This window comes from Eschrichtius robustus, chromosome 4, assembly GCF_028021215.1.
Source record: "Eschrichtius robustus isolate mEscRob2 chromosome 4, mEscRob2.pri, whole genome shotgun sequence".
NCBI classification, from domain to species: Eukaryota; Metazoa; Chordata; class Mammalia; order Artiodactyla; family Eschrichtiidae; genus Eschrichtius; species Eschrichtius robustus.
In genome coordinates this window covers 100,168,449-100,185,251 of record NC_090827.1, presented here as the reverse complement: position 1 = coordinate 100,185,251, position 16,803 = coordinate 100,168,449, and the positions used below count along the sequence as shown (strand labels likewise).

Below are 16,803 nucleotides of genomic sequence, written 5' to 3'. Positions count from 1 at the left end.
CCCTTTCTCAGCTCCCCAGAAGGAGACATTTGCTTATTTAGTGAGACAATAGGGAGCAGAGTCCAGGATATGCTGTGGTATATTAAATATCACATTGTGTCCCTTCTCAAAGAATGACTTAAAACCTCTTCCTCGTTCTTTTCACGTATACCTTAATACCTCACCCAGGCCCCGTTCTCCCACCTCAGTTTTTTTAAATCACATTTTTATTGCTGATGCTAGGAACTCCAGTGAAAACCTCTTTTAAACAGAGCTGTCTGATTTCCTTAAATTTCATTGGAAAGTGCAGTTAATTCATTTACATCTTATTGCTAAAAATGCCCCAGCCCACTTTTCCACATTAATAAGCACAGCATCATGCTAAATATAGTTTCACTTTTGCTTGGTGACCCACAAATTTCCAGACCCCAGGCTCATCATTGTGGAGGTGGGTGGTGACAGATGAGAATGATAAAGGTATGGGACACCTGACTGTGTATTCTCTCCAGGACTTTTTCTTGAAATTCTGTTTTTAAGGAAATCTCCATATACGCATATGAAGATCATTTTGTTTTCACTGGCTTCAGAGTCTCAAGTGAAGTAAAAGTAAATTCCAGGTTGATGGGTCCTAGATGTATGCTATCCGATATGGTGGCCACAAGTCATACTAAGCACTTAAACTGAGATGTGCTGTAAGTGTAAAAGATACAATGGATTTCAAAGACTGAACACAAAAAAGGATAAAAAAAAATCTCATTAATAATTTTTATACTGATTACATGTTGAAATGATAAGATTAAGATACAGTGAGTTCAATAAAATGCATTACTAAAATTAATTTTACCTGTTTCTGTTTACTTGTTTAGTGTGGCTACTAGAAAATGTGAAATTACATATGTGTCTCAAATTTGTGGCTCACATATTTCTACCCAGTGGTGCTATGCTAGATCTGAGGTCAGAGACTTTTCCTGTAAAAAAGGGCCATATGGTAATTATTTTGGGTTTTTCAGCTGCTTGATGTCCATCTAGTGTGGTATCAAGAAAGCAGACACTGACAACACACAAGCCAGTGAGCATGGCTGTGGTCCAGTGCAACCTTGTTTACAGAAAAATGTAGCTGGCCGGATTGGCCCGGGGGCCATAGTTTGCAGATCTCTGTTATAGACTATCAAGCTTTTATTCTAGATAGAGTTTTTGTATTATTAGGTATTATTTATTTTGTCATTTTTATGAAAATGTGTTCTCATTATTTTAGATTACAGCCATTTTCAAAGATGACAAGATCATATAATAATCAGCTGAATTAGAAGACCACTTAAAGTGCTATAGAGTTTTAAAGAACACAGAGTGACAGAAGATAGACTTTTTAAAGGAACAATCACATAGGGGAAATAAGATGAATAACCCAGTCAGGCATCATTTCCTATACACGTGGTTGATGGGGCTTGATTTGCTATTTTGCCAAGGGTCCCTCATAGGTATGTTGACACCTTGCTAACGTTTCTTTCAATAAAGATCTAAGTAGGATGAGAAGTTGGAGCTAGGCTAGGAAAAGAGGTAGAATTTCATGGTCTGATGGGTCTTCCCTGGCGGTCCAGTGGTTAAGACTCCACGCTTCCACTGCAGGGGGCACAGATTCCATCCCTGGTTGGGGAACTAAGATTCTGCAAGCCACTTGGCGCAGCCAAAAAACAACAACAACAACAACGAGAATTTCATGGACTGAGATAGATGTTTAAAGAAGTGAGAGAAACATTAGTGACAGCTGGGGAACAAGAGAAGAGCAACTTCAGGGATAGGGTGATGTCCCTAATATGATGGGGGTATGCCAGCCCCAAAGAGGACCTCAGAGTTACTGTATGTGATTTGAGGAGCATGGTCTAAGTCCCTCAGGAAGGTTTTGCAATCTTCCTTCTCGTGGGCACCTGTGTAACATAGGAAGCTGGCATCTTGTGGGTTGGAGCAGACCCAGCGGGCAGCTGCTACGCCATGAGTCGTGGCTACCTCTGTTATGTACAAAACCAACACCGATTAGCGACACATCACATTCTAAATATTGATTAAGCTGCAGCTGATTTCCTGGCTCAAGTTATGTGTGTGTTATGAGCTATTTCCTGCCAGGAAAATAAGGCAATTAACTTGAAGAGTTTCAGCTACGGGCATGACACGTGTCCAACCTTCATAGGTATTTTCACATGCCAGGTTGCATTAACATAAGCTAAAAATTACCCAAACGTTCCTTTGTTTAGAAATTATGAAGCCAGAGTCCACGTCTTGTTCATTGTTACGTCCCCGGCTTATAAGATAGAGCTCGGCACATTGTAGAGTTTGGCTAAGGGTTTTTTGCTGAAATAAGTACCAGGCGTGGGCATTTCTGCCAGGTGCCTCGGTGGTCCAACTCAGATCAACTGCCCCACAGCCCTGGGGGCACCTGCATATAAACCAAAGCACTCGATCCAATCTTGAATCCCCACGAAACTTTCCTGACATTCACAAGTTCTTTGGGGCAGGTGGGGGGATGGGGGTTGGCACTTCTCTGTTTTTCATCCAGCCTCATTAATCTCCTTCCAAAGAACATTTCACTGGGCCCCTGGGGGTCAGAGTTGACCCGGGGGGACTGTGAGGTCAGAGAAGGTGGCACTCGCACCCACCTTGTCCCGTTAGGGTGGACTTCTCCCTTTCAGACAACTGCCCTACATTCTAGAACTTTTCCATTTCCCCACACCAAAAAATATAAATTAAAAATTTTAAATTTCCTGCCCCTCCACCCCCTGTTGGACTCGTGCTCATCTGGCGAGTTCACCCATGTTAATGTGATAATGAAGAAACACTGCGGTAATGTCACATCTCTGCATTTCTAGGCCAGCCTGGTGGAGATAATGCCTTAAAAACAAAGGCCAAATGCACTGCAGCTGTAAGCAAGATAGTTGCGGTGTAAAGGGCACCTCTGTGCCCCTCAAATTATGCCATTTAGGCAACCACATAGATGTTTCACCTCGGAAGCTGCTGATCTGCTCCGCACACAATGGAGCTGGGCCCTGAAAGATGCCTGAGCCCTCAAACATCTGTTTATACCAGAATGAAGCCCTAATCAAAGTCAAATTTGACAACATCCCACACAGTCACAAAACATAGATTCCTTTGTCTTTGTGTAATTGTGTATGTTTTGTAAGTTTTTTTTAAAAAAGACAGAAATGGGTCATTTCGTGTGTGTTCCTGATAAAAGACCCAAAATTGGAACTCTAAATGCATTCCGTTCAGCCTGGGAATCAAGAAACAGATGAACTTAATGTATCTTCTGGATGGAAAAAATAATCTATCAAAACCACATGAACTTTTTTTAGGATGAGTCCATCTCATTCCTTTAAAAATCAGTAAGAGGAAACTCTATTCAAATAACCTTCCCTTGTTCCAAAGATGTGAGAAAACTTGGCTCTTTTCTCTATATGATCCACTTATTATTTAAGGAAACAGAGAGATTAGAAAATCTTAACTCACGTCACTTGTGTCTCTCTATGGGAAGTCCATTTACACTTACATGTGCATGTGGGTATGTCTGATTGCAAACAACAATTGACTATTTTTCTTATCCTTGTCCATTCCGCCCCAGTCACCTAAGAAAACCTTGGCTCCTGAGCGCCCTCTCTCCAAACTGGCTGGATCAAACTTTCCAGAGGTCAAAAGGTAATTGTATTGGCTTAAGAGGCTTACGTTTCCGATATCCGCCAACTAGAAATAAGCAAAAATTCTGTTTATGTCAACAAAGCATGCAATTAAGCAGAATGAGCGATGACATCAATATGGACTTCGAGATCAAGATGAGCCTTGGGAAACATTTCCCAGCCGACCCGTGTGCCTTCCCAAACCTGAGAGCTGGCTAGAGAAACGCCATTGCAATAACGATCAACACTCCTTGCTGTGTTGGATCCTCTCCCCCTTTTAATACTGTTTGATATGCTATTTCTTGCTAACACAAATTATGAGAGGGTAACCAAGTTTGGTGCAGTTTAATTTCATTGAGTACCTACTACGTGCTAGGCACGGGGACAAACGCAGTAAGTCTTCTCATTCACTTCTAACCTCATCCTCTCACACTGAATTTCATAGAATTCTCCCCTCTAACCTCACAACAGCTCTCTGAGGGACACAACATTCCAGTTAACAGCTGAGGAAATGAAATGGATTCAGAGAGGGTGAGTAACTTGCACAAGAACAACCAGCTACTAAAAAGCAGAACCAAAATTCAAATCCATAGCTGCTGACTCCAAAGCTGGTGATGGTGTGCCTGCTGCCCTCCAGAAACACCCAAAATGATGCCCTCACCTCATCCACTTCTACACCTGTCACCACCTTCTGGTTACAGGTGGGGGAATCTTGGGACTTGGCTCACTCCCGTCTTGAAAGTGTGGGGTGAGGGGCTAAAATCACATCAGATCACCATGCATTATGTCTGGGGAGGGTAGATGTTATCTTACTCACAAACACACACGCTGCACTGAGCCGACTCCCCCGCTTGGTTCAGCCCTTCTTCGGGTGAGGCTGGGAGGCAAATGACAAGCCACCAAAGCAGAACCTCCTCAGCAATTCCTCACATCCCGCATGCCCTCGTGCCCCTCCGTTCCTTTCTCCGGGGAATGGGATGAGCCAATAAACAGGGTAACTGAATTCACTTCAGGCTATTTACGGTCTACTCCAGTCTATCCAACTTCTCCGTGAATTGCCTGGCTTCTTTACGCCTTCTCTGCTACCTTCCCTCCAGCTGCTCCGTTCAGCCAATTGGTGGCTCCCACACTTTTGCCAACGGGCAGCCAGAAGGAAGAGAAGGCGAGAGGCAAACACGGCCAGTTGGGAGATTTTAGGGACTCTGGTTGGAATGAATGTGGCAGCTATTGGCTGATGTGAAGTTAGAGGATGGGTCTCTGTATTTCAAATATCCATAATCACTCTTGCACAAACTGGATAATTGAAGGTCTCTATACCTTGTTTTGAAGTCCCTAGGTCCTGAGTTACACAAAGCAAGGAGTTAATGAACACTTCTGGAGGGATAACTGATGGTCTGTGGTCGCTTACAGAGAATTCTGTACAAGACTCTCACAGTCACTGTCTGCTAATGAGCCTCACATACATCTGCATCTGTGCCGCTAATGCCCTCTTGTTTCTTTGTCTTCTGGTTGTCTCACAAGTGCAAATGTCCACTCGTATATTTCAGCTCTACAGCTGACACCAATACCAGCCATTGTGAGATTTGTTTTCTCATTTTAGAAAAAAATTATACTTCGAGACCAGGGTTCGGAAGAGACAGAATTGCCTTCTCCAAGTGCCATTGTCACAAATGGGGCTGGGCAGTCTCAGGCTGTTCTAGCCAAGTCTGGTGGAAGGTAAGAGTTAACGATGGACGAGAATGGCTAGGGGGTCTCTGAGGCAGAGAAAGACCAGCATGGACCCCACCACTCAGCACCCATAACCTCAGTGGAAGCGGTTTCCGTGACCTTTTGCTTTCAAGGCCCCACCCTCTCTGGGGAGGCTCTCTGCATCTTGACCTTTGGTGACCTCAGAATTTGGGGGGCAGCTGCTGGAACCAGGGATCATCTTTTCAGAAATCTGCTTGGCATCGTCCCGTGACTTATCTTTCAGGCCTCATCACAATTATTCATGCTTTGGCAGTACGCTAGCTACAGTCACAGTACTGTTCTTGGGCTGCAACTGAAGGTTATTCTGTCCCAGCCGACCGAGAAGGAATGTGCCCATCACCTCAGGACCCTGTTCTCCATGAGGGTGGCAGGGGCTTAAAGGCATCTGACTAGAAGGCCTCTCTCAACCTCTTGAGAACCAGCAAATAGGTAAGGATAACACAAAACAGGAGTCAGTCCCCAAATCACGGACAATTTGTCTTTGGAATACATTCCAAGGCACACTTGGCTATACTCTTGGACACATGTTCATACAAACTCAAGTGCTAAACTCTGCCAGCTGCCTCTGGATTATACAAGGACCCCATCCTTTACCTCTCTATTGTGATGGCAAATATCTTCTGGCTTTACTTTTTTTTTTTTTTTCCCCCTCTTTAACATCCTGCTTCTACTCTGTGGCCTGGGCTTCCAGCTTTGCATATTTTAGGCTACTTTAGACATGACCTCACATCCTGGCCAATTTCACAGAAGCTGCTAATTTTGAGAACTTTGCTAATGGCCCATACATCTATGAATAACGGGAATGGGTTACAAGCAGCAAAATCCAGAAGGCAATAAGCTAGAAGGCAATGAACGGCTAGAACTGGGGCTCTGGAAGGAGATAGACTTGGGTTTCAAACCTGGACTACCTGTGTGGCCTAGTGCAACTAACTTAACCTCTCTGAGCCTCAGTTAACTCATCTGAATGGGGATCATACTAGCTCCTACCTCACAAGGTTATTGTTAAGATTAATATTGGATAATGCATATAAATAACCTAGCACAATGCAAACTACTATTATTACCACTACTACTACTATTATTATTTAGGTTTCCAAATTATGGGATAGCTTTCTTCCTCTAGTGTCTACCTATTCCTGAGGTCCTGCTTAGCTACTCTGCTCGACTTCTACCCTCTATCTGTCCACCCCCCTGCCCTGACCAATCACTTTCTCTAGGAAGTATTCCTTGATGTACAAGACACACACTTATGCATTTTTCTCAGTAGTTTATGCTTTTCATGTGTTCATGCAGCTGCTTTACATTTTCCCCAATTTGCAACTGAATTTCTCCAAGGTCAAGAAGGCTTACCTTTCAGCAGTTTCTCTGGTAGCACATACCTCTCGAGCAAAATCCCTACCAATGGCTAGACCTTTAGAAAGAAAGGTGAAGCCCACTTTCCAAGTCACACTTTTGCTTCCCCGGGTTTTGCAAAACTTTCTCATTCAGTTGAAAAATGGTTTTCTTGTTTATTCAAGTTTTTTTTTTTTTTTTTTTTTAACAGTAGCATATCCGAAGCCCATCTGAAGGAAACACACATACTCAGGAAGCACTGACATTTCCCTCTCCATGGTAGTTCCAAAATCCATCCCCTCCTTGTCTGCCAAGACATTCATCCATGCTCTAGTTATTTTCCACATTACAGTATTTTCTGTAATCTCTCTTTTTGGAGCCCTATCTCACCACTTCACTAACTCACCATAGTCTGTCCATAGCATCATTTTTCTCCTCTCTGTGATCTGCTGTCTCAAATCCCCCTTGGTCCACACAGAAATTTTATAAATTTATTTTTTTTAATTTTATTTATTTTACTTTTGAGTTCGTCGGGTCCTCATTGCTGCGCGCAGGCTCTCTCCAGTTGCGGTGAGCGGGAGCTACTTTTCGCCGCGGTGCGCGGTCTTCTCACTGCGGTGGCTTCTCTTGTTGCGGAGCACGGGCTCGGGCTTCAGTAGTTGTGGCACGTGGGCTCTAGAGCGCAGGCTCAGCAGCTGTGGCTCACCGGCCCAGTTGCTCCACGGCATGTGGGATCCTCCCAGACTAGGGCTCTAGTCCGCGTTCCCTGCATTGGCAGGCGGATTCTTAACCACTGCACCACCAGGGAAGCCCCCATACAGCACTTTTATACTTGCTCCATCATCTGTCTTTGCTCCTGTGGACCACTTAGGCCTTTATTGCTCTTGTTTCTCTGATTTCTTGTAACTGTCAAGAAGCAGTCTCTGCTTGCCAGGTCTTGGTATTTCCACATGGAACTTTCTTGACCACTTGTACATTAATGTTTCACACACTGCTCTACTACATCATTTCTGCCTCTGTGGGTAACCAGTGCACTGTGGACAGGAATCATCTGTTTAAACTGCAACCCTGTCATCTGTTATGGCAGTTTTATTTATGAGCCTGTGTGCTGTAACCCTGTGGCATAAATATTAAATAATAATATCTCCTGGGTGAAAAAAATCATTCCTGTTAACTGACAACTTCTTACAAAAATATGAACTAGAGCCAACCACAAAATCTGGTACTGGCTTACTTTACAATATGAGGAAAAGCATGGATTGCTCAACAGGTAGATGAAGAGGCAGAATTACAATTTGCATTTTTACATCCTCTTGCTTCAAGAAATGAAACATTCAACAAGTAAAGGGTGTCAAAAGAAACTTGGGCTGAGTGGCAAATTTCTTTGGAATCAAATTCTAATTCCTGCCAGTGTCTCCTAAGCCGTTTTTTGCCTCCAAGAAGAAAGTCTCCAAATAATGGCAATGCCACATAAATGAAAAGAATTCTGGACAATGACACTACTCAATTTTTTTTCTTTTCTTTTTTTTTTTTCAGCATTCTGTGAATTTCCTATTACATCAGTTTCATGATTCAGCATTTTCCATTTCATTTATTTACAGTAATATATGGCGAGATAACCCAAGGTTTCTGCAGGATCCTGGAACATAAGGTAGGCTGGACAGAAAGGACGTCACCTCCTGTAAATTTACTGTTGTTTAGGAGAATTCAAAGCAGAAGAGAGCAAGCCAGCAAAGGAATTGGGGAATATTCCCCCACCTTGTTCCGAGGGTCTAAATTACTCTGGTATTTTAAATGAGTTGGTTTTGAAAAACAGGTTACTGCCATTTAGTTGATGACTAAAACAAAAGCCAGGAAGTGTGCAAATTGTAAACGGACACGCATGAGCCAAACGTGTTCTCTGAAATGACAATGTTCAAGACGCAGCTAAAGTCCCCACTCTGGCGGTAAGCGTGCTACAAAGAACTAGATTTCTTTCTGGCAGCCGCAACTTGGCTGGAGTGACCATGGAGGAGTTGAAGAGCGCTGGAAATACGAGGTTCATCGCCGGGTGCGTCCGCACAAAAAGGTCCGGGCCATGAGGACCGGGTGGAAACTAAAAGGAGGGGCGAGGCGGGTGGCATTCACAGAGAGAAAGAGGCGAAGTTGGGCTCGGGAAGGAAAGGAACCTCGAGAAGATTGTGAGGGACGCCCAGGGCCGGCAGGGAGGGAGCTGGAGAGCCGTGCGCAGCGGGGAGGGAGGAAACGCGGGGTGGCGAGGCTCCCAGGTGGAGTGGGGGACAGCACTGGGTGTCGAGGGGAACCTGACCCAGGTCTGGAGCGGGTCTCGGAGGGAGAGGAAGGGACCCCGGCGAGAGCGCAGCGCCGCAACTCCGGTCCACGCACCGCTCTCCGCGCCCCGGGTACCCGTCCCAGGTGCCGGGAGCGCCCAGGGTGCGGCGGCGAGGAAGAGACAAAACTAGCCGTGCCGCACCCGCCCGCGAGGTGGAGGTCCCCGACCGCCCCCACCCGCGTCCCCGGGGCCCCGCGCGGAGGGGAGGACCCGGGCAGGGTCCGGCGCTCACCAGGTAGCAGAGCAGGAGCAGCGCGCAGGCAGGGCGCCCGCCGAGGCCCGGGGGGACGCCGCCGCTCGGGGGGGCCATAGCTGCGGCCCGGGGGCCGGCCGCGAGCGGCAGGGGTTGTTGCTGCTGCTGCCGCCGTGGCCACCCGAGCCCCGCGCCGCGCCGCTGCATGGCGAGGCCGCCCGGATCCGGGCCGGAACAGGTCACCTGGTGCAGGGACCGGCCCCCGCCCGAGGCACCACCTTCCCGCCCGCCCCCGGCCGGGCCGGCCGCTGCGCGCGGGGCCACCTGCCGCCGCCGCCGCCGCCGCCGCCGCCGGACCCGCCGCCGCCTCCACTGCCGCTCCCGCCGTCGCCGCCCCCGCAGCCCCAGCCGAGCGCCAGCTCCTCCCAGCCTCCCAGTCCCCGTCCCCTCCCTCCCCTCCCCTCCGCTCCCGGCCCAGCCCGCCTCCCGGCCGCTCCCTCCTGCCCGGCGGGCAGCAGGCGCCCACGCAGGTGGGGACTGACCCGGGCCCCGCCCCCTGGCCGCCGCCCCCCCGCTCCCGGCCAGACCCCCTTTCCCTTTCTTTCCTTTCCTCCTCCTTCCCCACCCCGCCTTCCGCGCTCTTTCTCTCCGCGATCCCTCTCCCCGCCCTCCGCTTCCCTTTTTTCCTTCTCTACAATTCTCTCACTCTCACCTCTCTCTTCCTAACCCCCTCTTTTTTCTTTTTTTCACTTGCTTCCTTCTCTCTCAATCCGTTTCCTCTCTCCACTCCCTCCTCTTCTCATTCTATTCCTCTCTTGCGCATCCTCTCTCTCCCACCCACTCCTTTGGCGGGTCCTGCAGCCTAGTTCCCGCCCGTGCAATGGGTTTTTGTTTGGTTGCTTTTTTGGCGAGGGCGCCATTCCCGTCGGGCGCAGTGCGAGTGTGCCCCCGTGGAGTCGCGCCGCGCTGTGGCCCAGCTTCCAGTCTTTAAGGCTGGATTTTGACCCTTACCAACCTCCACCTGTCCACCTGCAGGCGCGGGGCCTCCTCCCTCCGGGCACAGTTTTAGCCCGGGGTGCGCCGCACCCTGCCGGCTGGTTCGCGGCACGTTCTGGGTGTTTCCCGAGGGTTTTGTGCCGGGCCGGCGCCGCTGCCGCCGAGCTCTTTGTTTTAATTGTCCAGAGTGCCGGCGCCCAAATCGCGTTTGTATTTGATTTGCATCCCTGTGCCCCGGCTTCCACTTTGGACCGAAAAGAAAATGAATTAATTAGGCCAAGTCAGTTGTGCTCAAGCCCCAAGTGAAAGGCGTGAGGCTCTTGAAGTGCACAGCTTTAAAAAAAAAAAAAAATTCAGGCACATCCTCGGCCTTGGGGACACAGGTTGGGACTGGCTGCTCGGCGACCCGGATTCTGCCGCCAGGCCGAGGGGCCCGGCTGGACAGAGGGATCCCCAGCTCGCGCCAGCCCTGGCGCTCTGGGAAGAGAGTGGCTGTGTCTAGCGACTCAGATAATTGCTTGGGCCCGCGGCTGCTCTGAAACAGTTAACCCACCTTCGAAAGTTCTCAGAAGCTTCCCTTTGGCACTGGTGGATTTGTGCGGATTGGAACTAATAAAAGAATGGGAGTCTGAGAGGATACAGCCCTTTCCCAGTGGAGGTGCCACCATAGCAGGTCAAGTCCCGACAGGCGTCAGAAGAGGCTGGTGGTGAAGACAGGATGCCCAGGGTGGGGTTAGAACAGCTTTGGAATCGCCCGTGCCTGGATATGCCCTCAGCCATCTCAGTACAGCCCTGGCCACACTCAGCACCTCAGCTGAGTCATCCCTTACCTTTTTTAGGTCACCTAAGGGCTGTGGCCCTGGGTCAGGCTCCTGGCTCCAAGTCACTTACTGCAAAGTCATGACTTACGTCAACTGTTCTCAAACTTCAGCGTGCATCCCAATCACCAGGAGGGCTTGTTAAAACACACACTGCTGGGCTAGAATTGCAGCTTCAGCTGGTCCTGGGTGGGGCTTGAGAAGCCGCCTTGCTAACAAGCTGGGAGGTGACGCTGCCGCCAATCCAGAGACCCCATTTCCAGAACCACCGGCTGATAAGAAAGGGTCACTCTGCTCCTCTCTCATCCGCAGGTCACCACATTAAAGCATCTGAGGGTTTCTTTGACAATGCCTTGTCCCACTTCCACAGACCCAAAGCTCTCAAAATTCTCCTGTGTGATGTAGAAAACCATTCCATTTATTCTACTGAGTGTCCAAGGGGATAAAAGATTTGGTGGCTTTGTCCTAGATCATGTCCATGTTTTTTCTATCAGTATGGTAGACTATACTTTTTAATGTGTGTGGAAGGAAAACTGTTCCAGTTCAAGAGAACAGGACTTCACAGTGCTTCTGGGGTTTCCACCTGTCTTCCTGGCCCTTCCTCTGGATTTTCTCTCCTCCTTCACTGCACCCGGTTTGGGCTGGTCTTCAGAGAACTGAGTCCCTCAGGCATTCAGGATTTATGGAATTGGAGTTTTCAAGCCTGTGAGCTTTAAAGGTTTGAATTTACCTAACTATAGTCAATGTGGAGGCACCCCCTAGGGGCCTGGGCTATTTTTAACCTGGTATAGCCAATGTCTCACTTATTCATCTTCTACTGTGTTCCTACTGTGCGTCTGGCACCACCCCAGGCCCTGGGAATCCTGAGGAGCATCAGTCATGCAGAAAACTCACCAAAACACAATTCCGTCCTTTAAAAGTGACTTTCACATTGCTCTGTGGCCCAGGGCAGGGGGTGATGGGATTGACTAATTCTGTATTGCAGAGGGGTAGAGGAAGAGAAGGTCAGAATTTCTACTCACAGTGGAGTGTGAAATTTTGATCCAGAAGACAGAATCCATTATTGCCCTTGCCTTCTCTCTAGACGTTTGTGTCGGTAATTTGAAGGGTGTGGTCTGATTTCAGAGGGCCTTTATTTAAAAATAGCCCTCTTTTCCATTGTCCTGTGGAAGGACTTAAAATTCCACTATTACAATTCATTGGTTTGAATTAAGTTTTAATACTCCACTGAAATGTGAAGGCCCCTGGGGAGAGTATATTAATCTGGTATTGCTCATTACTGCTGAAGTATAAGTCAGTTCATCACGTCCCCTCTAAAGAGACAGTGAAAGGTAAATGACGCCACACCTGAACACGGGAAAGGACAAAGGCAACGGAGTCTGGAAGGAGGATGGCAGCCTCGCTTATCCAAGCTCCGTGGAGGAGCACCCAGGGACCTGGATGGAAAGGGGCTAGGGAGAATCTGCTTGCTGGGTGGGCACTGAATAACATCCGAGGCCGGTAGTTCTCAGACTCTGAAATGGTTGGAGATCAGAAAAATCTCAGGGACCAATGCAGTTGGCCAGCTATCAACTTGCCAAGTAAAAATATTTAAGCCAAACCAACCAACAAAAAAATAACCCCCCAATACACAATCTTCTATCAACATTATTTCATTAAAAAGACAGGGCATTTTAACCAGCAAAAAGTTAGAAGACCTAATATTATAATAAAAGACAGTCCTTTAAATTGAATATCATTTGCTTGTGAAATACTCCTAACTTGTCTTGGTCTTATTTTGCTGTGGATGAGTAGCAACTTACCTTCAGATCAGTGCTGTCCGTTGCTGGGCACGTGGAAGCCACATTTCTAAATATTAAGGATGTGTAGGGTCAAGAGATCTGCTCTTACAGAGAGAGCTTACCTAGGGGTTACAGAGGTGGCAGAGAGGCCCTGCAGGAGGCCCTGGACAAACCTAGGGCCCCAGCTCCAGGGAGCTCCCCTCATGACCTCAATTACAAACTTCAATATCTTGTAATAATCTTTAATGAAAAATGATCTGAAAAAAAAAAATATATATATATAACTGACTCACTTTGCTGTATACCTGAAACGAACACAATACTGTAAATCAACTATACTTCAATTTTAAAAAGCCACTAAATAAAATTGTAAACATATGAAAAAAACTCAATTGGTCGTTTCTCTCTGCCCCACCAAGCATTGCCTGTTTAATCCTGCTTTATTTATTTTGTAGCTGGTTTGCTGGCCAGTTCTCCTCCTCAGATAGACTATAAGCTCCTTGCAAACAGGGGTTGTTTCTTAATCAGCTCTGTGTAAACCCTTCATGCCTTGTATAGAAAGTTCCTAGACAAATTCGCTAAATAAAATTGAACCCCTCATCTTCCTTTTTCAATTTTTCTTCCATCCTCCCTTTCCTATCCCTTTTTATCTTCCTTCCTCCTTTTCCTTTCTTATTCATTACTCTTCCCCCGATCTTCTTCCAATAGAACACAGCTTTTCCCCACAGTCAGGGGTCTCTGGAATCCTGCAGCCTCTTCCATCCCCAACTTCCTTCCTGCAATTTCTGATATTCAGAACATAGACTGAACTGTGACATTTGCCTTTTACATCAAAATAGAAGAGAAGAAAACAAAAATAGAAGGCAACATACTCCCATTCTGATTGGAAGACCATGGCTTTTTTTTCTGCCAAGGGTGACCTTCAGGATTCAGCTAAATCTTGCACACCGTTTTGGGTTTTTTTGTTGTTGTTTTTTAAATTTTTGGCCGCACCGTGAGACACGTGGGATCTTAATTCCTCGACCAGGGGTTGAACCCGCGCCGCCTGCATTGGAAGGTGGAGTCTTAACCACTGGACCGCCGGGGAAGTCCACTGCACACTGTTCTTAATGTTCAGTACTTCTGTTTTTCTCATAACACCTATTCTTTACCTTCCCTACATCCCTTTTCTATCCCTGTTCTTCCTGTTTTGCAATCTCCATATTGATCAATTACTTCCTACTTCCTCCTTCCTTAGAACATTCCACCGGATAGCATCCTCATGTCTTGATCCCCAGACCTTGTCTTTCGAGCCTCAGGTCTTTGACTCTGCAGACTCTCTTCCTATGGGCCCCAGAGCCCTCACTCTGAGAAGCTGTAGTGAAGAGGGGATGGTAGTTCATGTGTCACCTCAGAATTTTCCTGTGGGAATTTGAAGGTGTATTTCTATGGGGATGGTGAAGGTCTTGGAATCACTCGGTCTGTAGCTCTGAAATGAGCTCTATTTCTGGGCCTGTCAGATGAAATGCTGTTGCTCCTAGTTATTTTTGGCTCTTTGCCCTTCTGAATAGGTGCATATTCAGCTCAATGTTCCCCCAACCCTGAGCTGGGAAAAACAGGCAGCTTCCCTTAGCCTGGGCCGGGAACACTTGTCCCCTTAAGCAGCAGCTGTCGTCTGCTCTCTGGACTGTGCCCAGGATGTCTGTGCAGTGTCCAGGTGGGCAGTAGGGCAATCCACTCTCTGGCCACTGATGAAGAGCTGTGTGAACCGAACATCCCTGGGCAGGTGCAGCCAAGGGTCTAGAGCCTCCTCACTCATACACAGGTCTGCATTCTGCCCTGTGTGGCGTGGCTGCAAATCTTCTCCAGCATATCCCCAGGGGAACCTGGGATGGAGGGCACATTTCAGGCTCAGTGAGCACAGAAATATTTGTACACTGGGGGTCTGAGGAAGGAAGGTGCCCTGGGATGCAGAAGGTCCATAGGTGCAAGGATGTCTTTGGCTGAGTGTGTTGAGAAGAACATGTGTGTGGAAAGCAGCAGAGTGGAGAGAAGCTGGGTGTGAATGTGAAGATCTGCTTGGGATGGAGAGTGAGAGGAGAGAGCCACTGGGCACCAAAGGAGAGAATGTCAGTGTAAATAACTGCAGAGGGAAAGTGAGTGCACACTAAAGCTTGGGGAAAACAGCTTGTGTCGACAAGTCCTGACAATATTTTATAACTACATCTTGCAGCTGAAATCGTGATACTCAGTCAGGCAATAACATTGACTTAGGGCTTTTAGTCTATCCGATAATATGCAATATCCAGCAAAGTAAAATGTCAGTATCAGCTGGGGCGCTTAGTATGGTCCATATAAAATCAAGAAAAGCATAAAGAAGAGAAGACTAGACCAGAGTCCTCTTAATAGCTACTTATCTCTACAGCTTTTCACTGAGAGATTTCTTTTTAAAGTTCTTATCAAGTATGACTTTGATGCATTAATTCATTTAATCCTCATGACAACCCTGAGAGGGAATAAGCACCAGCGTCATCAACAACCTCATTTTACAGATGCAGAAGCTGAGTCGTCTGAAAGATCCCAGCTCCACAGCTAGGAAGCAGCAGAGCCAGTTTGGATTCAGTTTTGCTCAAGGACTCATGCTTGCACCACTGCACTAAACTCCTGCTGGGAATGAGTGACGGAGAGGCAAGCAGGTGTTGTGCAGCGTGTTGGGGAGTCACACCTGAGTTTTAGGCTTAGGGCTCTGTCTGGGCTTCACCCAGTGCTTGAGGACATAGATTGCCATCTCAGACACCACTGTCCAGCTGTGCTGTCCCACCACTTCCAGCTGTGTGATGTTGGGCAAATCACTAATCCTTTTTGAAACCATCTCCACGTCTGTAAAAATAAGGATAAAGTCACTGGATCTGCCCATTTACATGGTGTCATGAAGGCCAGGTAATGTAGCACAGGTGGGTGCATTGTCAATTATCAAGCCCTAGACCAGAGTAAAGCATCATATAGATATTATTCATGCTCGCCTACTTCAAAAAAAAAAAAAAAAGGCTCACAACGAAAGATACATCCCTGATGAGACCATGAAAAATAATAAAAGGTTAATAAATAGCTGTGGTAGCATGTCTCCAAAGATGACCCCACCCAGGGACCACATCTCCCATTATAACCTTGCAGGGGAGGAATAAATCCCCCCAGTATGACCTCTGGGGGAAGCCAGTGGCCATGTGTGAACTGCGACCACTGGCATGATGTGAGAAAACCCAAGCTAGCCATCTGGAGGGAGAGAGACAGCCAGCCTCCAGCCATTCCGGCCCTCTCAACCCAAGGACACACCTGTGAATGAGCAAACCATCTTGCATGCTTACCCCAGTTGAGCTTTTAGATGACTCCAGCTCCAGCCACCATCAGGCTGAAACTGCATAAGCATCTCCAAGCAAGAGCTGCCCAGCTGAGTCCTGTCAACTCACTGAACCATGAAAGATAAAAATAGTTTTGAGTCACTAAGTTTGGGGGTTGTTTGTTCACAGCAATAGATAACTAAAACAGTGCCCTAGGCTAATTTTAATGTTTTAACTGAACAGTATAGTTGGCTTTGAGCTTCCTGGCATTCAAAGCAAAAAGGGAGCAGGGTGGATTATACGCACTTCTTATTGTCTTGAGGTACTATGATTTACTTGAATGGATAGTTCCTCTGACCCATCTCCTTGCAGTCAAATCAGAATGAAAATTAAACTATCTTCCTTACGTGAGAATCTCTCCTACCTGTACCAAAATTACAGTTGCGCAAATTCTATGATCTGCCTTGCTAGACAGAAGAATTGCAATTGTCATTAACGAAAAAATGTCCCTTGCATCTGGCCCAAATCTTTCAGAATGGAACTCAAGCCCATTTTCTCCTGTTTGGTTCTCAGTGCATCTTCTGCCTCCTGCCTCATTCCCATCCCAAATTAAGTCACAAACGGGCTCGGTGACTCCGGGGTCC

General features: G+C 47.2%; 1 protein-coding gene across 1 annotated transcript in view; it reads right to left on the bottom strand.

Annotated features, from left to right (window-relative positions):
* SEL1L3 (SEL1L family member 3) overlaps nucleotides 1-9,556 on the bottom strand; it is a 98,995-nt gene extending 89,439 nt beyond the window's left edge. Inside the window, exon 1 of the mRNA XM_068543137.1 lies at nucleotides 9,287-9,556. Within this exon, the coding sequence (XP_068399238.1) occupies nucleotides 9,287-9,454 (168 nt within the window). The 5' untranslated portion in view covers nucleotides 9,455-9,556. The remainder of the gene's footprint in view (nucleotides 1-9,286) is intronic.
* Between the last annotated feature and the right edge of the window lie 7,247 nt (nucleotides 9,557-16,803).